At 37.6% G+C, this 23,272-nt stretch overlaps 1 protein-coding gene across 1 annotated transcript in view; it reads right to left on the reverse strand.

The window, feature by feature from the left end:
* Window positions 1-22,634, reverse strand: part of suclg2 (succinate-CoA ligase GDP-forming subunit beta) — a 67,534-nt gene extending 44,900 nt beyond the window's left edge. The window contains exons 1-2 of the mRNA XM_024270213.2: window positions 22,128-22,634; window positions 2,833-2,974 (exon numbers count right to left, since the gene is read on the reverse strand). Coding sequence (XP_024125981.1) covers window positions 2,833-2,974; window positions 22,128-22,211 — 226 coding nt within the window. The 5' untranslated portion in view covers window positions 22,212-22,634. The remainder of the gene's footprint in view (window positions 1-2,832; window positions 2,975-22,127) is intronic.
* Window positions 22,635-23,272: the final 638 nt, after the last annotated feature.

Here is a 23,272-nt window from a genome sequence, read left to right on the forward strand (position 1 = left end):
TTAAACACCAGAAAAAATGTCACAGTTTTTTACGACTTTAAAATCTAAACAGACTTTAAGTTGATTAGTAGGCTGCAAAACAGTCTCATCAATTACATTTTGGGAGTAATATGGTTTTGCCTAAAGAATAAGATTGTGAGCTAAAAAAAGTTAGTTTGTGATCTTTTGCTTTATTTTCAGAGGATCCTAAGTCACCAGAAGCTGGTAGAACACAGTGGATGGAATGAGTTGTAGAGCTGAATGAGAGAGTTAAGGTAAAGTTAATGTGCCACTGGTTGTCACACACCTGAGTGTGCTACATTTGTTCACTGGATTTGACACTTGCCTAAGGGAGCGGTGAGGTGCAGTCGAGCTCAGCAATCACTTGGTGTTTTAGCTGCCTAATATGAGATGATGAGTGCCAAGCAGGGTGGCATTGGGTTTTATTTTTACAGTCATTGGTAAAAGCAGGATGTAGAATCAATTCCCCATCACTCACTCGCTGTGCTACTGAGATGGTGGGTAGGATGGTGCTTTTCAGATGATCATCATGTAGCTGTGAGTCAAGGCTGAGGATGGAGCTACATAATCATAAACTGATCTCTAAAGAAACCACTTGTTGGTCTACACAGAATTTGTCCAAATCAAATAAAATAGTGTTTGATACTGGCTGTATTTACAAACGTATAATAATTAGGGCTGTCAGATTTGTCGCGTTAAAAACGCATTAATCTGACACGTGCTTGACGCCGACAATTTTTTTGACGCATTAATCGCGGATTTTCCATAGACTGTATATAATGGGGGGACCTCATAGCTCGATAGGTCCATTATGTTTTACAGTCAATGGGATTTTCTCATACGTGCCTTTCCATACCGCGCGCGGGCGTCCAGCCCTTTAACTCACCGGCGGCTCTCCAACTTCCGAGCTGCGAGCTAAAACCGGCCGGCGCTAGGACCTGGAGGGCTCCTGCACCCTGACCCGGCTCCGGTTCGCGTCCAGTACCTCGTCTGGTGGTACCGGCTTGCGTCCGGCGCCGCTTCCCGAGAGCTGCAGACCCCCGACGTTCCGAACAGCAAGCTCACCGGGGGACGTTTTAAATGTTCTGGAGGTTTAAGCGTGATCCAACCCCAGCATAGCGGTCTGTCTGCCGGCATATTCATGGCGTGAGGCTGGACACGTCGTTGCATCGAGCTGCAGCCAGAGAACGCGGCGGCAGTAACAGACTGTCAAACTATCCACAGTGTATCCCGCTTTTCTCAGTCTTTAAGGTTTTAAAAAACAAAAGTTAATTGGAAATGATGAATCTCTATTTCATTTATTACTGTAGTTCAGCAGAGTAGGAAAAGATTTGGTCCTGACAAAAAATGAACATGAAAGTGTTATGGAAATGTTATTTTTGATGTTTTTTATTTTACTGAACGTTGATTGAAGTTTTGAATTTAAAATGCCCTTCACTTGCACTTGGGCTTTTGTTAGGCATTTTATGTTACAGCCTTTTATTGTTAAGAAAGTTTATCTCAATACAATGTTACAAAATAAAGTATTTCTGATGAAAACTATTAATATTGTCATTCTTGTTTTCATAATTAATGTAGAACTGCTAAATGCCACGAACCACTCATTTTTTTCCTTAAAAAAAGGCCACATGTAAATTTGCGATTAATCGCGAGTTAACTCTGGACAATGCGATTAATCGCGATTAGAAATTTTAATCGCCTGACAGCTCTAATAATAATTAAAAAATTTTAAGGGTGAACAAAGAGTAAATCAACTTTTTTAGGCTGTTGACCTCTATAAATGGGGCTTTAAAAGTCCTGTATGTTGGTCCCTGCCAAGTTTTTGATCTCGAAAACATGGGGTGCGTATGTGAGGCGCAAGTACTGGGAGGACACCCGTAAGATGCCCACTGAAATGACGCTCTCATCGTCAAACTTCCTAATTTTTAAAAGTCATGCAAGCAAACTACAAGAAGCCTGCACAAAACATGCACTTTTCATTTGGGGGAATGGAAAAAATTAATTTGTAGGACAAACTTGCATTTCACCTCCTTCACCATTACTCTACTCTTGCGTTTGTGTAAATGTTGCCCGTAGAGAAATATGCGTATGAACATTTTCGAACTACGGAATCACAGAGTGGTATTGCGGTGGAGACTTGTTTGTTGATCCGATGAAAAAAGAAATCTTCAAGAGTATTTATTCAACAGAGTAAAAAAAGATACACGCTAGAAAGATGAACGGAGAGAGAATCTGCAGCTTCTCCGGTATTAAAGGAGGAGGCTTCAACTTTTTAAGCAGTAGCACAAAAACAAGCTCTGTTGCTGGGCAGATGATGATGGCATGCACATTATAAACAAAAGGTTCTAACACGATAGTCTAAGTATTTTTCATAGTTCTCTGACAGAAATTAAACAAAATCTTGTGACTCCTGAGCTCTACAGCTGCAAAAAGGTCAGAAGATGGTAAAATATAAAGTTGGTGAAATATAAAGTCAAAGAATGAATGATAAAATGCATTATTTCCATCGCAGTATATGACCTTGCTATTTTGTGCAGACCAACTGTGTAACCCGAAAAGATTAGCCAATTTTTTGCCGGCAGACAGCCCGTATCTCCCCGTAAGGGCTAGATGAGTATTTAACTTGACTTGACTGGGTCTTTTAGAAAGACTTCAATAACATGTAGTTCTTTCTTAAAGAAAATTAAACTGTTGAGAAGAAAATCATTAAATGAACAAATTGTAATTTTTTTTTCTAAAAGTATTCAGAACATAACTTTAGTTTCTGCAGACCAGCAACGGTAGATATAAGTGATCCACGACTGCTTGTGCTTAGGTGTTTCTAGTACTCACTGAGTCTCTTTGCAGCATCTAAAGCGTCTGAAGCAGTGTCAGCCACGTAGAAGCGTTGTACTGCCACACCATGTTCTTGCATCAGCTTCTTGCTCTGGTACTCTTGTAGATTCAGCCATCTCCTGGGATTCAGCCAGGTGCACTATGAGAGGGGAAGAAAGCTGGGTAAGGGTTTGACGAGCGAGTGAAAGGGAATTAAAAGAGTTTAAAATGGTATCTCTTTTAGCTCCCAATAAAGAGGAACTTTTCTTCTGCTCAACACCACATCAGCATCTCAGCACACTTTCTGTTGAGACATTTCACATTGTACAACTCGAAAACATGCCTACAACCTGTTTTGAAATGTACATTCGACACTTTTCTCCCTTCTTTTCTCGTCTTCCTCAGCTATGCACTCTTTTTTTTCTTTAATGAGGCAGGTAGTTGAGTCTTAGCTGCAGGACAGCTCAGAAGCAGTTTGCTCCATCAGTAGACACCAGCCCTGTCAGCTCCAGCTGTTGTTGCTATTAAAAAGAAATTGGCTTTTTAATGTGAAAGAGAGACACACACAGAGAGAACCAGGCTATGTGAGAGACAGACTCCCAGCACAGGTGTGTAAGTGCAGGAGGACAAATAACCATGTGTGCATGCGTGCATGCAAATGTTTTCACAACCAAGGCGTTCAGGGAGTTATTAAGAAAAGAGGGAGCATTAAATTAAATGAAAACAAGGACTATGAGATGAATTCAGAATTAGCATGTAAATTATATTCTAGTAATAGTATTTCTTCAACAACTAGAATACATAAAAATAAGAACACAATTGATTCCTCTTATACTGACAACGACAAGATAAATTTGTCTTAAATATTCTCACTGTTGTCCCATTTAAAACTACACAAGGATACTAAGTGGACATGATGATGCTTCATTGTGATATAGGAGAGATTAATAAATATAAATGACAAGTAAAATGTGTGCTAAACCGCTCCATTAATGAGACCTCAGCAAAGTGTGACAGCTTTGGAAACAGAAGTCCAAGCTGTGTGTAACTGAAAAGGTTAAAAGCTCATGCAAGAAAGATGAAGGACATTTCCAAACTATTTCGAGTGCAATAAAAAAGAATGATATAATAGTGGGAAGCATTTAGGCCTGCTTTAAATCCTATCAGGGGTATTGATGTATGAACCAGAAGTTTAAAGGAAGTACTTAAATGCTCCTGTAAGTTCTTTTGTGCTTCTTCAGGTTCAGCTTCTTTCATTTCCATTATGACTGACGTTTTTTTTCCTACAGTTAAATTGGAAACCATTTCAAAGGAAGATGATGCAAAATATAAGATAGCTTTCAACACTGTAACCTTTTATAGAAAAGATCATAGGTAAAGCTGTAATCTGGAATATCAGGGATGTCCAACTGCTGTCCTTGAGGGCTGGTGCCCTACTTTTGTTCCTGAAATTCCTGTTCAACTGATAACCTGTGTCAGGTGTGTGCTTCCATTAAGACACTGAAATGATGGGATGGGTTGTTGGGGGGGGGCAATAAACCCCTAAAGTAGGCCATAGTTTGAGTTTTCTTCTGACTCTTTAATATAAATGTCAAACTAGCTTCACTGCCTAATGACACCACACTGGATCCCTTGTGACAAAGTAAATCACAACACAAAAAACACCACAGATCCAAAAGTGTGAAAAGGGCACTTAAGATCACACCTTAAGGGTTAGATGTATTAGAAGAATAACTGGGTACCAGATGAGCAGCTCCTGACCTCAACAGTTTCCCAGCTCAGGCACCAATTCAGAAAGTGGGACTTCTGAATTGTCCTTTGAAGAGGAGTGCTACAATTACTTTACTATATAGGAAAAAAATGAAATAGATGCCATTGCCATTGAATGTCACTGGTTTACAGACAAACTGGAGACTGATCTTCATCAACTTTGCAATAAAATTGGATCTAGATTACAGATTTAAAGGGTTCATGTCAACACCAATGGTAGCATAAAGTCTGAATGGCTCAGTTGCCTGTGTGCTGGACTGGTGCATGAGACCCCAGAATTCGATTCCCGTGGGCCACGAGGAGCTTATTCCAGTGTGGGTCCTTATGCAAGACCCTTTGCGCTACTGCCTAACTATGAAGCCAGAGGGGGGCCCTGTCTCCCTGTACCAGTCCCCAGCCTACACAGGATTGTGTCAGGAAGGGCATCTGACGTAAAACTCTTTGCCAAACCAAAATGTGCAGATCAGTGAAAGTTGAAAGGGATACGCATAAAGGTGAACAACAGCACATCAACAGCAGCATAAATATGTTATTCTAACAGAGAGGAGCCAGCTGTGAAGAGTGTTTGACCTCTGAATAGAAAGTTGCTGGCTCACTTCCTGTCTTGTGAAAGCGTCTTTGGTCAAGGCACTGAAACCCACATAGCTCCTGGTGGTCTGGTCAGCTCCCTGCCTGGCAGCAGAGCAGAGCCGCTATGAGTGTGTGAACGCCGGTGTGACTTGTGTGACGGTAAAACACTTAAAGCCTAAGTGTAGGTTGAAAAGTGCTACCTAAGTATAAACCATTTACATGTTTGAAATGATCTTAATACATTATGATGCTTTGCAGTAAAATTTCTAAAATCAACTACAAAATGTGATTTATGCACTAACTTAAATGTACTTATTCATAGAGCTCTTTGCATTCCTATACATATGTTTCCAAAGACTTCAAGGTGCAATTTGGTTTGATTACTCACACACAATATAACTAAATAAATTACAAAATTATATTTCCGATGGAAATTACTCAAAGATGACTTGCCTAATGATTGGAAACTAAGGCTTTATTGCTGGAATAAGATTACGGGAGAAGAGTCCTTCATAGAAGGGAAAAGGGCATTGATTAATGTAGCAATCAGTTTCAGATTGTTTTCATTCAAGACCTTAAAAAGAACAAAAATCCTAAATGATTCGTGTAAAAAAAATATGATCAGTAAAAAATAAGAGTGTTTAAGCTTTTGATTTAAAATTATATTTCACTAAACATCTTGTAGACTAAAATATTTTCAGAATACTTGCAAAAAAACATCAACGTGAAATTGAAACATTCAGTTTTTCCTATATGAAATCACTATACATAATATCACTTAGATAAGCCTTGATAAATGGGATCAAACCCAAAGCTAAAACTTCAGTGCTTGTATCTCCCAGTCCTAACACCATAAACACATTTAGCTGTCTCTTGATGCTAAACAATACCTCTACATTTACTTAAATGATAATATAATAAGATGAATAAGCATAAATCTGTTGAAATACAAAATAAACGAACATATGGTAGTTACCTTACCTCACCTCATCACCTGCTAAAGTTTCCCACCCTTTACCCTTAAAGTTTCAAGTACATCTCACCTAACTCACCCTGCAGCCCTGCTGTGTTGTTCTCCTGAATGAAGTGAAAGACACCATGCTGGGGCAGGGGAGAGATGCCTGGAATATTAACTGCTGAGGTGTTATAACACACTCATTGTTCCATTCTGTGGCAACAACTGTTTGTGGAAAACACTCAACACTTCTATTGAATTTTTCAATATCAAATAAATAGAAAAAATACAATAATTGTAAGCAACAAAATTAGATTCTTGTGCAGAGAGCACAAATATAAAGACATGAATGATAGTTAAGAAGATAAAAACTGGCAATGACTCATTTATTTTATGTTATTCTGTTAGAAAAAAGAGAAATAAAAAGCAGAAGTATTCAGTCTTTTGTTATTTTAGGAAACACAAACATATGAATGAAAGGGAACACAAAGTATATTTATTTTGCTATTTTTCCCTCCAATTCCTGTAGCTGTAAATGCAGAAAGCTGAGCAGAAAAAAAATCAGCCATCATAAGCAACCATCATATAGAAGCATTAGCTAAAACAATAAGCATTGGACTAACAATAGGACAAAAATAGCTGTAATTTGCTTTATTTCAGTTTAAGAACTAATTAACTGCTTAATCTAGCCGAACTAATGACTGCCACTTAAAATCAGTCTCAAATAATAAAAATTACATGCATCCTGATGGTGAAGACATAAGCTTAAAGAAAAAAATGGTCAAATTGAATGTATTCGTTAAAAAATAAAGATATTTAACCATCTTTTAAAATTAACTAACAGTTGTACATACATTGACGTAGTATTTTTTAAACATATTATTTGGTGTTTAATAAATATAGCTTTATGCCTTAGTCTCCCAGATAGCTAACTCAACTTGATAATGTTGCTATTTTTAAATAAATTATTACATTAAATTACATAACCAACTTCCTTTTGTCCATCTAATGAGCCAAATTTAAAGCTAAATATAAGACCTTTAATAAAACCTGCAAAACAAGTTTTAATTTTATCAATATAAATAATGATTGATAACTACTAATTAGATAAATGTCATAGCCTTCAATTATTTTACAAAGAAAAGGTTGATTTTCTACACTTATGTTCTTGGTTACCCTAGCAAGTCACTAACTAATAGGAAGCCCAAACCACTGCCAGATAATGTGACTCCCAGAGAACAGTGAGAAGAAGTGAAAAGAAGCTACATGGCTATACAGACTTCCCAAAATAACAACTGCTTATTGGAGAAGTCAGGTGGGGCCTGAGGTGCCCCCCCTGGCTCTGACAGTTAACTGAGGCAAGACACCAGAAAATGGAAAGAACCTAGGGCAATGCAAGAACCAGACTTACAGACAGCTTATATCAAAAAGGTGATTTTTTTTTTCCTGAAGAAAAACGTAACTTCACATTCAGCCAGCAAGGGACTCATTATGAAATTATTTTTGTTTGTTGTTTGTTTTACTTACAACTGTTAGCTTAAATTGATATTGACTCTGAGACAATAATCACTGAAAATTGTCTTAAGAATTCACCAAAACAAATATTGTCATGCATAGCATGCACAAGTTTTACAAAAAACATATATAGAATAAGATAGAAGTGTCCCTAACTTTAGAGGTGCAATGGTTGGCTAATTCATGAATATTTAGATCTGAAAATATTTACTACTTCCTAAATATTTTCTTTATCATATCCTGCACAAAGGTGCTAAGACAGAGCAGGTTTATTGCAAAGTTGATTAATGTACAAGGTTGAGGACATACATATTCTTGCAGAGCAAGATTTATTTTATCTCTTGTGAAGATGTGTGTGCGGCTCTCACATCTACCAATAACGAGACATATGCAACATTGCCGGTATAGCTGAGCAGCATTTTTTGCAAATGACATAAGGAACTTTCATACAGAGATCTTTGAGCACTGTTGAATACCATTCTCACTCTGCTTCAGACACTAAAAAATCATTTTAGGCGACAAGTGATTAACGGCAAACACAAGAAAAAATGATGGATCATTTGACTGCAGCATTCTTGATATCTGGAAGTCTTTTCTGATTTGAGATTGCAGTAAAAGACAAAATGAATCTCTCTAATTGGGACTATGAGCAGAGGTTTCATTTTCATTTGTCCCACTCAGAGACAGTTTTAACCATGTTATGCTGAGTTCTGCCTCCTGGCTGAATGTCACTCTCCTGCGGCTAAAAACACTGATGGAGGAAAACAGACTCTTAGATGTGATTTTGTGTCCATTGGTTATGTTTCTGGCTGTAGGCGTTTTCTGAATTTCACAAGATCTTTCAGACCATTTTCATAACATCAATGACCAACCTGCACCGTTGACTATACATAGAAAGACACAAATGGAAAGATAAAAATAGATCTTAAGAGCAAGAGAATTGAAAGTGAAGAAATATAACCGGCAAACGTTGAATCTGTGGCAACCCTTTTGGCTATTTTATAAGCTCTATTTATGTTTTTTTTGACACATTAGATCAGAAAGTTAATACTGCAGAGGTCTTGATGGGACAGGAGTATTGCGAGTGCTTCATGTCTGCACAGGAAGAAAACAGTAAATGGTTAATGACAGACTGGCAGCAAAGCAGGCAGCTGGCCTGCAGTCCCAAGAGACATTCTCTCTAAAGTGATTATCATCAGCAGGACTCCGGAGACGATTCGAAACAATGCACCTACCGAGCTATTATTCTACTACTTCTTCATGCACATACAAGAACAAGATAGAACACAAACAGAGAGCTCTACACACTGATAGATGCAAACTATTCACTGAAGCTCTGAGATGCGATAAAGTATTCTAGCAAACTCATCTACACACAAAAGCACTCAAGATCACCCTGATGAATGCACCCAAGTGGAGAGAAGTGGGGCACATTGGCAGGAGAGTCACAGAGTGGCAACAATGACTAATAAAACATGAACGTATTAAGGTAAAAAGTGATACAATAGGGCACTAATGTAATGAAAGTTATAAAAAAAAGAGAATTCCCAAAATTTGATAGTTTAATAAGGGCCATGCTTTTAGAGTTCATCTCCCTCCTATGGGGTTTCACCACATCTGAGTGATTGACAAACCAGATAGAATTCAACACAATGCGTCAAAAGTAAGACAGTTTTGGGACACAAAGATTTTCTAACACCAACATGTCACAACTCTCCATTATGTTTTCATATACCATAAAATTTCTACTAATAGCTTGTGTGAAAAACATATAAGTTTATTTGGTTTTGCAATTAAGAACAAATCACAAAATATTTAAACATTTTTAAAAAGTAAAAGCATAAATGTACGAAACTTCAAACAAGGTTTTCAATGTGCAAAAAGTCTTAATGCTTAAAGTGTATTATTTCAAGACAATGATTAGACTTCCCAAATACAACTTTCAGCATTTCAATTTTATTTCATTCAACATTTTGAATATTTAAAAGAAATGTTTGCAATGTTAGTTTTGAAATATATATAAAATGAGGAACACAAAAAGGTAGAATAGTATTTACAAATTTGAATTACTAAAAAACTTGACAAGCCTCCACATAAAAACAAGAAAAAAAACAATCACTGAGCCAACAGGAGTCCCAAACAACTTGTTTACCTCCAAATTGAAGCATTTTCAGCAATATGGTTCTATTTCAAAGGTAATTAAAGTTGCATTTAAAAAAGTGATTACAATTACAGACATACAAAGCGGCAATTAAAAAAAACAAAATAAAATATGCACCCCTTCGTCTGAAAATGAAGTGGTTGTTACAAAGACACGTAGAGGGCAAAGTGCTGTGGCAGCAGATGCATCAGATTGCCAAGTCCTTGCTCCAGCTGCACTGAACAGCAAGCACTACTGAAGGACAAAATAAGACTATATACTAGACTCAAAAAACACTTCTCAGGCTAAGCCATATGGCATTCTGCTTAGCACCATGCAACATCAGGACTTCTCGTCCTAAGAGGTTTGAAATTGTCCAGTCTTATATTTGGTTGAGAGTAGAATGCACAATGTCAAACTGCACTTGACGTACAAAGTGCCATCATAGTTAGGAAATGTCTGATCTTGGTACTTTGCAAAGTCATCTCAACACATGCCACTACTTCAGCTACCCTTCTGTTAAACTTAAGAAGTCAATATCCTTGAGTTGTCTTCATCAGTTTGAGAGATTAGAAAAGTGTCAAAAAGTTAGTTAAAGACAGAATAGACCTCCAACTTTCACTCATTTATTTGAGCCATGAGCTGTAATTTACATAGAAAAGTTATAAAGCTGGCAAGTACCTGTGATCAGGCACATAAACATCAGCCAGTCAAATCTGCCAATCTATGCTTTAAAAGTTCAAAGGGCTAACAGAGATAACGAAATAAGTCTCACATTTCTTGACAAAAAACAATATTTGCATGCAAAAAGGACAGTTGATTCAGATCTAATGGAGACATTTACCTTAGCAGCTGAGTTCTATAGTACTAATGTGTGCTATATTTAAATGTGTATCTTTATTTTCAGTCTATTTAAAAAGAAGAGTTAAAGTTTAAATATGTGTTACCCTCAGTGAGAATTATGTCCATAAATCATTAACAAATAACCAGATTTTATATAAACACAAACATACATATTTTAATGAGATTACGTGTGGTTCCAGTAGTTTATGAAATCTTTCAAGAGCGGATGTTGTAACTGGTCAATAGCTGTCTGATTATATTTATTACAATATGAAGTCATTAGATCTCATAAAGTAGACACCTGGACTTAAATGAGTCATCTGTTTAAGTGGCAGCTGGCGTTTATAAAAAAAACAAAAAAAAAAACACTTACTTCCGAACGGTGTTTTTATTTTAATGAAGCTGTTGCTGATATAAGAAATAGTATAAATGATGCATTTAAATTTTGCAAGGTTAATTATTTGAAAATGGACAGACTTGAAGAAATTTTTCCATTTGTTTGATTTGTACCATGCACATTATAGTCAAGTAACTCCAATATTGTAAAGCAAGACTTTTAAATATGAATGGTGCCAAAGTCTCTCATGACTACACAGCAGTGCTGTAGCACACAACATAAGCTAATAAGTGTTTCACTGTACACTACATAACAACTTAATTTTTACTTCCTTTAAGAAAAGAATCAAATAAAACGGGCTAGATTTTTTTCATTCCAAAAAGGTTATAAATTATGAATACATATAAAGCTTATAATATTTCATGAATAAATGACCAAAAAAGGGCTGCACGGTGGCGCAGTGGTTAGCGCTCTCGCCTCACAGCGAGAAGGCCCCGGTTCGACTCCCAGCTGGGACCTTTCTGTGTGGAGTTTGCATGTTCTCCCTGTGCATGCGTGGGTTTTCACCGGGGACTCCGGCTTCCTCCCACCGTCCAAAAACATGCTTCATAGGTTAATTGGTGACTCTACATTGCCCCTAGGTGTGAATGTGTGAGTGAATGTGTGTGTGATTGAGGCCCTGAGACAGACTGGCGACCTGTCCAGGGTGTACCCCGCCTTCGCCCTTCGGTAGCCGGGATAGGCTCCGGCACCCCCGCGACCCCGAAAGGGAAGAAGCGGTCAAGGAAATGGATGGATGGATGGATGACCAAAAAGCCATTGCAGTGCAGGGAAATCCTATGAGTTTTTAATAAAGCGGTTAATAGCAAGGGGAGGACAAACAAAAGTACATAAAAGTTGATCGGCTTGCGTGTGGAATTAGAGCTTTGGTAGTTAGTCATATGAATACTTAAAACTACATTAGAGGATGATAAAATAGAGAAATTTTTAGAGAAATTTGAACTAAAACCAAAGTTGTACCTAAAAAACACAAGGGGATGGATATTTCTGTCTAGAGAAAAAAATAATATAATCTGGCGTTCTCTGACGTGAATATGCTTCCAGACATTTCATACAGTTTTATTTGGTATTTCAAATAGCTGCTGTATAGTAAAAGGTCTTTAACAAATAGAGTAGGGCTACAAGACCCAAAGTTTTAATAGTTTATGATCTGAAAGTTATTTATATCCTATTTACGATCCTTAGGGTTTAACGAGAAGTCAGCATCCTTTGCAATTCAAACAACTTTCATCCAGCTCCTGTCAAACAACCCCATACCATCAAACTCTACATTTAGTACAATGTAGTAAGACAGGTACTAGTCTCCCAGCAAATCAAATTGATTCATCATACATGATGTAAGTTTATTGTAAAATATTTGTAAGGATAAGTTAGATGTACTTGTGACGTACGGGGGATAGTGTTGCAAGGTGCCCTTTACACAGCACTCCAGTCGTTGGTAAAGTGGCTCCTTACTGCCCTTGTGCAATGCCACATGCACAGGGTGTGAGGGGATACATAAGTGCTTGTCAGATGCCCATAGGATGTCAACATAAACTACACTCTGTCTTGCTCATTGTTAGAAAGGTCCTCATTTCTAAAACGCATGCACTATATTACCAAGAGTTTTTGCTGACTCATCCAAATGATCAGAATCAGGTGTCCTGATCACTTGTCATGACCACAGGTGTATAAAATCAAGCACTCAGGCATGCAGAGTGTTTTTACAAACATTTCTGAAAGAATGGGCTGCTTTCAGGAGCTCAGTGACTTTCAGCGTGGAACTGTCAAAGGATGCCACCTGTGCAGCAAATCCAGTCGTGAAATTTTCTCACTCTTAAATTTTCCACAGTCAACTGTCAGCTCCATCAAAACAAAATGGAAGAGTTTGGGAACAGAAAGTCAGCAATGCAGAGGCAGGCCACGTAAACTGACGAAGAGGGGTCAGCAGATGCTGAAGTACACAAGAACTAATTAGGACTGCATGCTGAGTGTGAAATTCAGTGCAGGTCCATGAAGACATGAATGACAGAGTCTGGTGTGGAGGAACTTGACTGGCCTGCACAGAGTCCTGAACTGAACCCCATACAACACATTTGGGATGAATGAGATTGGAGACTGAGAGTTAGGCCTTCTCCACCAACATCAATGTGTGACCTGACCAATGTGCTTTTGGAAGAATGGTCAAAAGTTCTTGTAAACACACTCCTCACCCTTGAGGACAGCCTTCCCAGAAGAATTGATGCAGTAGTAGCTGCACAAGGTGGACCCACATCTTATTGAACTCTATTGGTCAGGAATGGAATGGCACTTCAGTTTGTATGCAAGTCAAGCCAAGTGAGTGAATACTTTTGGTAATATAGTGTACATTGTACACCACTAACTAGGCAGTAGACAAACTTAAACATTTCATTGATGGCTATCTTTTGTTGCTTGCTGTAAAATGTCTCGTGCCCTGGTTGGTTTATCAAAATCTGGGGTTTCAAAATATAATATCATGATTAATTTTTTGACAAGTGGCAAGCGGTCCTTTTTCATAACGTGACTAAAAAGCTCAAATTCTAACATGAATATAGTTGAGTAGCAGTATAACTAGCAATGAAAAAGCTGTAAACTAACACTAAATACAGACAGTTTCTCCTGATGTCTAGTGAGGCTACAATCATAACTCCTTTTCAAAGCTAGACCTTAACCCTATAAAACGAAGTGACCTAATTAGTGACAAAAAATGACTGCAGATTTAATTAACCAGTATGCTCCTTAGGGGGCATTATCAAATGCTAAAGAAATTAACAGGACGCCCAATTCTCTGTAATTGATTTGTTCTCGTTCAGATTATGAACAAATCTCTTTTTTTCAGCAATTTGACTAACCATCCAGCAAAAATGTTTAAAGGGAAATTTAACAGGGTCCACATGCATGAGCACATGCTGAATCACACTCAGCAGTTCTCACAGTGACTATCAGAATTATTGCGATCCTGACTGCAGTGGAATGATTCTCGGTTAATGAGGTGGCACTTTGCTACTTCGTTGCAACCTATAAATCAGACTGTTTTGCAATTACACAAGCTCAGTGAAGTAAGTAAGCTGTGATGGAGGTGACACGCAATGAAGAAAATGAACAAGGCAAAGCAGTGAAATTTACTAATAAACATTCCAGTGTGATTCAGCGGTATAACCAGTCGCCTCCAGAGGAACCTTATGATACAGTCCTTATGTGTTGACAGTTTATCGTCTCTTAAAAAATGAGTTAAATTAGCAACATTTAACTAGACATATTCTTTTAAACTTGTCATATCTTTTAAGAAACTATACAAAATAAAAGTATATAAATAGTTCCAATAAATGTTGCAATTTATAAAAATATAATTACAGCTTTATAAATATGCCATACAGTGTGCATTTTCTACCCATTACTTCACATCATTAGCTGTATTTTAAGTGCCGTTTTAAGTTAAAGGTCAAACCAAAACCATTAGAGAGAAGAGAGAGAAATGACATCTGGCTGTTACAGAGAGGAGGGGAGAACAAGAGCAGAGATAGGAGGAGAAGCAGCAGAGCATGGCTGCAGGATTTAGATCAGGGAGATTTGAATCATTGGCAGGTCTTTAGGTAGGGCAGGTCTAATCTCTTGCAGACAGGCTTAGGAAAGAAAAAGCTGACTGTTGTGTCTCTAAAGATACGGATTTCAATAATTAGTATTGTTAATAAGTAGGTCTATTAAAAGTACTTCAGTCCACAGGGAAGATGAAAATGCATTAAGCAGGAGGCAACAACACAACCCCCCACTCCCCACAAACTATGTCAAAGTTCCCTGCAATATAAACTTAATGTAGCATAAAAAGTAAAGAAATTTGTTTAATGATTATTTTTCTTGTAACAATGCAATGCATCTCATACTGTCTGAGAGTCTCACTTGATGCCACACTTGTAGGGACATGTATTTGTGTGATAAGGAGTGGAGCTGAGTGTGTGGGTTACACCAAAGAAAACTGCTAAATCCTCTCTGCCATGAGAGGAATATTTCTCTATCTAGTGACTCTGGTTTTGAACTTCTGGTACCTCAAGGTTCAAAAGTAATCAAGAGCTTGATTTTTGGCAACACATGTGAGCATGAGTCGGTACTGGTCAGAAGAAGTCTGCTACATAAGGATGTTTGATAGGACCTGTGCAAGTTAGTGTTTTGAAAAATCATGGAGTATCCTTGTATTTCCAAGCCTTAATTTTCAAGCCTGGAGATGAGGTTACATCAGAGACTGGCCACAAAACTGTCATTCCAAAGTCACAACAAATCATATGGAACATGTCCTCATCCTGTCAGAGCTGAACCACAAAATTACAGCTGAAAAAATAGACTATGCCCATTAAGTCCAGGATGGACTGAACAAATCCTAGTTCCAAAGAGCTGTCGTGAGGCCACTTCATATGAAACAACACACGTACCTTGTAAAAAGCTTTTTTTTTTTTTTTTTTTTTTACTAATTTCATCTTATCCTAATCATAAATGCAAAAGAATGCAATAAGGAAAAACTTAACTGATCACTGAAATTGGTGATATCTCTCCATCAGGAAAAGTTATGAACCAAAAAGCTCCCAGTAGCAGATGGACAGTCAGTTTTCACATTTTAGAGAAACTGAATTAAATGTTGTAGTACACACCATAATCTTGTAGTATACACCATAATCCCCTACTTAGATTGTGTAGGTAAATGTTAACTGAGACTGTGTACATAGGAAATACATTTTTTAAAATCTTGTTTTTCCAGCCTGGTTTGACAAAGACAAAGGTAAACAAAGCATTAACAGGTAACAAAAAGACCAAAAACAGCCTATTAAAAATGGTGGCAATTATCCCAGACATGGAAGCCATAGACATTTATGAATATTTATGATAAAATAATCATTCATATTGGATAAGCTTTCTGTTTTCTTGTTCTTTTTTTGTATGAATTGTTGCACAAGTTTAGCAGTTTTCACAACATCTATACAGTAGATCAAACTATGATGAGCATGGCTTCACTTCTAAGGTGCACAGTGAAGCAAAAAAACAAAAAGCTTTCAGTCCGCTTCACTCTGCATCCACTCTTTAGCCTTTAGTGTAAAGTTTTCCTGTTTTGTTTGAGCCATGCTTTGGTTTCTGGGGGGTTTTGATCTGTTTTCTGCTATTTTTGGCATTCAGTGGAGCCAGGGATTAAGAGTTTAGGCTGTGTTGAAGGGTTGATTTTTGGTTCCATCGGATTTTCTGATGTACAGAAATGCGAGAACATGCTGAGTACAGAAAAACTTGGCCCATAAAGAAACAATATTTGTAGTTTCCCATTGGCAGAGAAGATTTGCCCATTTTTTTTCTTGACTGCAACCTACACACTCAGCTCTATGGGACTATTTAAAAGGGTAATAGGATTTCAATGCCCAAAGATTTATTGCTGAGAAGAATTGTTGAAACAAAAAGATGTGAAAACACAAAATGTCCTTATTTTCTGTGCTACTTTTATAAAAACATCCTCACATGTTAAAACATGTAATTTTGTCACAATTTTTAAGCAGGACCATTAAGAAGAAAATAACCAAATCTTAGCAACACAGCTGAGTCAAATAGCTAAAAAAAAACTAGTTCATGGTATTTTTAGACAGAAAAGGGATAGGCCACATATACCTCTTTTTTTTCATTGATAACAAATATAGAAACTTTCCATTCCATTCCTCCTGTCAACCATCACCAGCAGCTAACATCTATTACTACGAGGCTGTCATAGAAAATTGTCATAGACAGTTGTTGTACTTTGATTTTTACCATCAAAGTAAGTTCACATATGCAGCTCAAAATGAGACTGCTGCACTGCAAGATCCACAACGGCAAAGAAGGAAAAGAGAGGATTTTCTCTGCTGAAAACCCTCATAATCAAATTCTGTGGCAATATGTCCAACATGTCAAAATGTTTAGTGCTAGGTGCATTTGAGAAAAAATAAACAATACATTTGATACTTTCATAATATGAAATGCTGAAGCATCTAGTTTGGCTTGGTTTAGTTTGACATATTGCTCTCAGAAACAAACTAAGGCTATTGTTGTATGTACCTGTATGGGGGTTAAACTGTAAGGGTGCTGCAGGTTTTTGGGTTGTCCAGACTCATGAGGCTCACAATACACTTACCACAAACATGACAATAGTATTTTCCATTTTAATGACATCCCTTACAGTGGCCACATGAGCCATGCAGCTGCACATGTCCATGAACATTGACATGTGCAGCTGCAGCTGTGCAAACCTACGTGGGTCCATATGAGTAAGGCATAAATTGTATGTACTTATGATATACAGATGATGCTGTTTTATGGTGCTCTTACACCACACATTAATGAACCATTAGCCACAACTCCCATACAGGCTGTCTGCAAGTGAAAAATGGGCAAACCTTTACAGAGGTACCCAAGAAGCACGTGAACTTATTACGGGCACACAACTCACTGGCTCTTTGTGCAATCTGCAGGATTTGGAGAGGGTCCAAAAAAAAAAAAAAAGTAAAATCCGTACAACGCGCTTGCATCCCTATTTTACTCTTGTGTGTTGTACAATTGTTCACAATGACATATCCTGATGTAGCATGCACTTAGAATGAAATGTGCATGAACATTTTTTACTTTACGGGTTCTAAGGTGCATGTGATTGTACTGGGACGGAAACTGTTCAGGATGTACCCCGCCTTTGTCCTGGCATGCCATGGACAGGTTCTAGCTCAGAACTAAGCAGGTATAGAACATAGATGGATAGAAGTTCTCAATTCAAATTCCTGTTGAACAGGATGTTTTTTTAATATTGATTTAATAAAAAAAAACTCAAAACAGAAAAAGATTATTTTTTTCTTTAATATTCTTTAAATATGCCTAATTAAGGATTGCTGTAAAGGGAATGTAACTTATGAATTTAATAAATCGATATTCAGTTATTTAGGTGAATATCAATTAGATTAATTGTTTTTTTCGTCTTACTTGAAACTTTAAAATTACATGCTAAAACACAAACATTAATCTCCGTTTCCACTGTGTACAATACGGTTCAATCTGGTATTTTGAGCATTCCATTATTTCAATGTGTTTTCCTCTTTCCAGCAGTATTCTTCTTAGCTGCCCGTAATCTTTTTTCAAAAAATATTAAATTCCTGTTATACACCATGTACAAAAAGTAAAGCAAGAAAAAGACGAGGTGCTGGATGACCTCCATTCTTGTTGCTTTTCTAGTCATTGCACTACAATGATGCAATGACACGCTAGCGGTCTACACCACGCATGCGCCATGAAAACAAACCACTCAGTGGAAGCGAGGCTTAACTGAGTGGAAACGCTCACCAGAATTAACTGGTCCATCCCGTATTATTCCTCCTTTACTGGACCGCTTAGTGGAAAATAGGCTTTAGATCCTTTACATTTTATCAAAACTATAAAGATATGGCTTGATAATAACTTTTCCTTACAAGTTATCTACCACTGAGGAAAAGTCAAATCAGTGATACAAGCACAAAATTCAAAGATAAACTCAAATCCAAACAACTTTTTCAAATTGACAATTTCCTTGTATCTAAAAAAATGATAGAGAGGCTGACTATAATCTTTAATGTTATGCACTTTGATTAATTTCTGTCTGTAATCAATCAGTCACAAGGTTTTACTATTATTGTCCCAGCATCCTAATGCATCCATATATCTACACCACAACAACAGCAGGCATTAGGGCGAGTCGTGTCCCACCTTTACTCACTGCTTTCCTCACTCTAGAAGCTGGCAACATTTCCTAATGACTGCAGCCATTCTAAATAATTGAGAAAGCCAAAGCACCACATCAGCTACAGAAACGGCTATTAACCTTGGAGAGAGATATTCAAATCCAGTAAGAGCCAACTTCGTCCTTCAGTGTCCCTCGCGGGGAGGAAATGTAAATGTGTTCTGGCTGAGACAGATGGGGAAACCTCATGTCGTTTGAAGTTCCAGCAAAAGAAATCTTTGCATGCAGGGGCTCTCCGCCCCCCTCTGTAAAATATTCACGACAGTCTCAATGAGCCACCTTTCTTCCCAGTATGCCCCTTCAAACTCGGCTGGACTTGGACACTGGGATTATTCCTAGGTTTGAATAACTTCTCAAAAAAAACCTGTGTAGTGACAGCCTAAAATAGCCTGAAGAGTATCTCTCTTTGCAGACAAGAATTTAAAAAGATTTTGATTTATGGATGAGGGAGAAACAACATCCCAGCATTCTTTTATTGTGCATCATCCTGGCGCCTAACCATCTGAATATTGGTATGTCCTTTGTATTGTTGTTGACAAATCATGGCAAATTGAATTTCTCAGCTAAGCTGACACACTGTCAGAGCTGATTTGACTCTATTGTGGTAAACCTGGCTGTCAATCAGTTCAGGCTCTGATAGTGTGCTATGGACCAGAAAGACTTCCAGATCATTTCTCTTATCGCCTCTCACGAGAGAGAGCGATACCGAGAAGGTAGACAGCAAGAGAAAGAGACTAGTGGGAGAAGCCAACAACAAATATGTCCAAGGTAAAATGTCTGCAAAAAGGAAATTTAAAGTTTTGGAATAGTTACTTTTGTAAACATAGTATGTGACTGTACATGTCACCGACTTTTTTTTTTTTTTTTTTTTTCTAGCATAAAAGTGCAAAGAGGAACAGGACTCAAATACTTTTAAAGCCCCACTCCCACTATATGTGTTTTTCTATTGTAAAAGTGTTCCGAGTGGTCTTTTAATTATGATTATGCAGTTTTTAGCCAAATTAAAAAAAAACAAGTTATTTTATTTATTTATTTTAATTAGCCGGTCCCACTGGCTTTCACGGCCATATCACGGTTGGAGCACAGAAAAAATGTCATTTCCGTGGTACAGACGCTGTTAGCAGTGGACTGGTAGTGCAACGGCTGAGTTGTGGCCACGAAATCGACGCTTATAGACGCAGTACAAAATCTGGCCGCTGTTACATGCGGAAAGAATTTTTGAACTGCACAAAAATTTTGACCGCGGGTGACTAGTACCAGTAGTACAGCCGTGCAATGGTCGTGGAAAAGCAGTGCAACAGGAGTTTCAGTGCGAGATCGAGCCGTGGAGCGAACGCCAGCACACGCACTTAGACGCCGAAATTTCGCGTTTGTGCACAGCTGTACCATGGCTGTTTCCTCAGCCAGTCTGCATTTGTACCACTGCCTACGGCGTCTGTTTAGCGGCTGAGCGTTGGAGGAGGCGCTTACACGCGATTACACAGTGATCTGGCAGAGGAATGGACTCCGGAGTCTGCATTACTGCTATTCTACGAACATGCATAAAGTTAGCGCGTGTGGCAGATTTTCCAAATTTTTTACCCATGATATGGCCGTCAAATCCTGTGGGACCGGGCCTTAAGACATATTTTCAGCAGCACAGCATGGGCTCATTAGAAATTCACCTCTGGGTTTTGGGATCAGAAGTTAGCACTGCTAGTTTCCCAGAATTCCTTTGTTTTCACTTTCTCCTGCTAGCTTCTAGTACCTCACAAGCCCAAGCAAACACTAAAGTTGAAGTCCCATTAGTTGTCATACATCTAGGTGTGGGAAATTTAGTTTCTGCATTTGACCCATCAATTGGGGGAGTGGTGATTGGGGGGTTTTCATCTGCTCCTGGTCCAACCCAATTTGAATAAAAAAACACTCAAATTAAGTTTTAATCTTAAATTATTTAATATGTCTTTCGTCATAAGAAAAATGCTTAAAAAAAACAAAAAAATGAAACATTTTCATTAATTTATCTAAAGATTGTTTAACAAAAAGAGCTTTTAGTTATACAGTGTATTTCTGCAAAGTTGATCACTGAAAACTATGTAATTATATTGTAGCTCATATAAAATGGTATGATCCTTGTTGTAGTGATTGGTGATCACAAAATGAATAATTCTGTTATAGATACATTTGGTTCTCTAAAGAAGTCATTTTCTTATGTAGACCTAGCTAAAACTCTAAAGCTTTGGCCCCCGTGCTATGTTATGGGGTCCAGATGACCCCATCTTTTTATTGATGTGTGATCCATCCAATAACAAAGGTGGACAGGATTTTATGTCTGCCACGCACGGAGACCATTGAAGATAAAAAATCCTTGGAAAAAAAAAACAGTTCAGCGCACTGTCTTGTGGGGTCCAGATGACCCCACTTTTAATGTAAGCATGCCTAGGACAGCACAAGGGTTAGGTTAAAACTTTGTCCATCCAGATTAGCTATATAAAATGAGGCCACATCAAATCTAAAGTTTTACTTTTATTAGTAGTCTCAATTTTAATTTTCTGGAAAGTCTCCAATGTCTCTATAATTGATTTGAGTGAGTAATTGGTGGTTTCAAAAAAAGCAACCACTGGCTAATTAATAAATAAAAGCTCATTTTTAATACCTTATTCAAACTGGGATATTCTCAAAGATTCTCTGAGCATTTCCTTTGGTGCTTTAGAATTCACTGGACATAATTCTTTGTTTGCCAAATACACATTAATCCCACGGCAGTCATTTGGCAGAATGGTATAAACAGATGAGGCCTGGTAGCGTTTACTCTTTAAAGTTCAAAGTGCAAGAGTTACTCTTTGCACTGTATTCTGACTCATCAAAAAAAAACACCTTCTACTCTCAAACTATTAACTTTCACTTTATTTTAAACTTTTTGTTTCACCCAAATCGATGATAAAGCAGAACACATGCTAATAAAAAAAGATTACAACACAAGACAAAAAGAGGAATGCTAATGATTTACACCTTAGTTAAATGCAAGCATAGCAGGCTTCAGAGAAATGAAGGTGAAGGGTGACTTAAAAAACATTCCACAGCTCATGGAAATGAGTAACAAGTAAGAAAATGATAATTATTCTCAGAGTATTTATAGAGTTGGTTTAACGTTAAACTAAAGCAAAAAAGTATGATACGTTTATCAATTTCTAGAGCGGACTAAAGACTTTGCTCTGCTCCACTGTTATCTACCACAGAGCAGAGCTTTCACACATGCTAACCTGCTAGCTCTGATAGCACGACAGCAGCACGTTGAGACGCTGACAGCGGACTCACAACACCGTCACCTCTCCTGTGCCCGAGCAGGAGTCATCTGCCAATCATTTGAAAGTCGCACTACCTTTAATTTGTCCACAAGAATGCTTTTTGACGCTGCTGTCCTGAGTCCTCTTGCTGCAGCCTGGGATGCCATGGAAGCCGCCATGTTGACACGTCAAACCATAGTAATGACGTTGTTGCATGTGGGTTTTGAAACAGAACCGCTGATAGGTTAACAGGAATAACGGGGCGGTCCTCCAAGAAGGGTCTCGCGCTCATGAAACTTTAGTTTGTGTAATTATTATCTATGTTTTATTAAAAAAAAAAAAAAAAGTGATAACTTAAGAAACGCAATAATGACGTTTGGATTTTATTTATTTATTCATTCATTCATTCATTTACCTTTTGAGCAGACCTTTTAAGTTTTGTACGTAACTATTTTCCTAAAGGGTTTGTCCGAATAAACTCAGTAAAGTGACCCAGAAGTAAATGAGTGTCTCCAAAAATCTACACATAAAAACCTAAAAATATAAAAAATATATATTTTATATAAAACTTTCTACTTAGAAAATTGAAAACCCCATCTTTAAAAAAACAAGTAAATGTGTGAACTTTAAAGCTGAATAAAAGTGTTACCTTCCAAGTATCTTTTTTAAGTTCAAAAACAAGTATTTCAGAACATTTTTAACTTTATCTTTTCAAAAATATAAGGAATGTTGTGGATGTCTTGGTTCTGCCCTACATATTCTTCCTGGAAATGTGTAGGACCTACATTTTATGTGTTGCTTGCACAGGCATTATTTAACTGCTGAGTTAGGATTTTCAGCACAAGGCAAATATATAATAAACAGCCTGTAAAGTTTAGAGTGAAAGCAAACAAGGCAAAAGGCTGAAGTTTCCTTTTCCCTATAATATAAGTGTTGCTTCCAAACAGCCAGACTTACAGTATATGCTATCCTTCAGAATTGTATCGAGCATGAGATTCCCCAGACTTTCTCAAGGTTTTTTTTTCTTTTAATTTTTCTTCAACAGTTCTTTTTCTGCTGTTTTTTTCACTCTTATTCAGTCCAGACCTTGCACCTGCCAATTTTCAGAGTTTGACTTTTTGGTTAAGGACTTCTAACACAGAGTAATGAATTATTAAAGCATATGGGGCCTCACTACATAGATGAGTGAATGTCTACAACTTGAAGACCAAAAAAAAAATTAAGCCGTCAATTTTTTTCC

The sequence above is a fragment of the Oryzias melastigma genome, linkage group LG5 (assembly GCF_002922805.2).
Source record: "Oryzias melastigma strain HK-1 linkage group LG5, ASM292280v2, whole genome shotgun sequence".
NCBI lineage: Eukaryota > Metazoa > Chordata > Actinopteri > Beloniformes > Adrianichthyidae > Oryzias > Oryzias melastigma.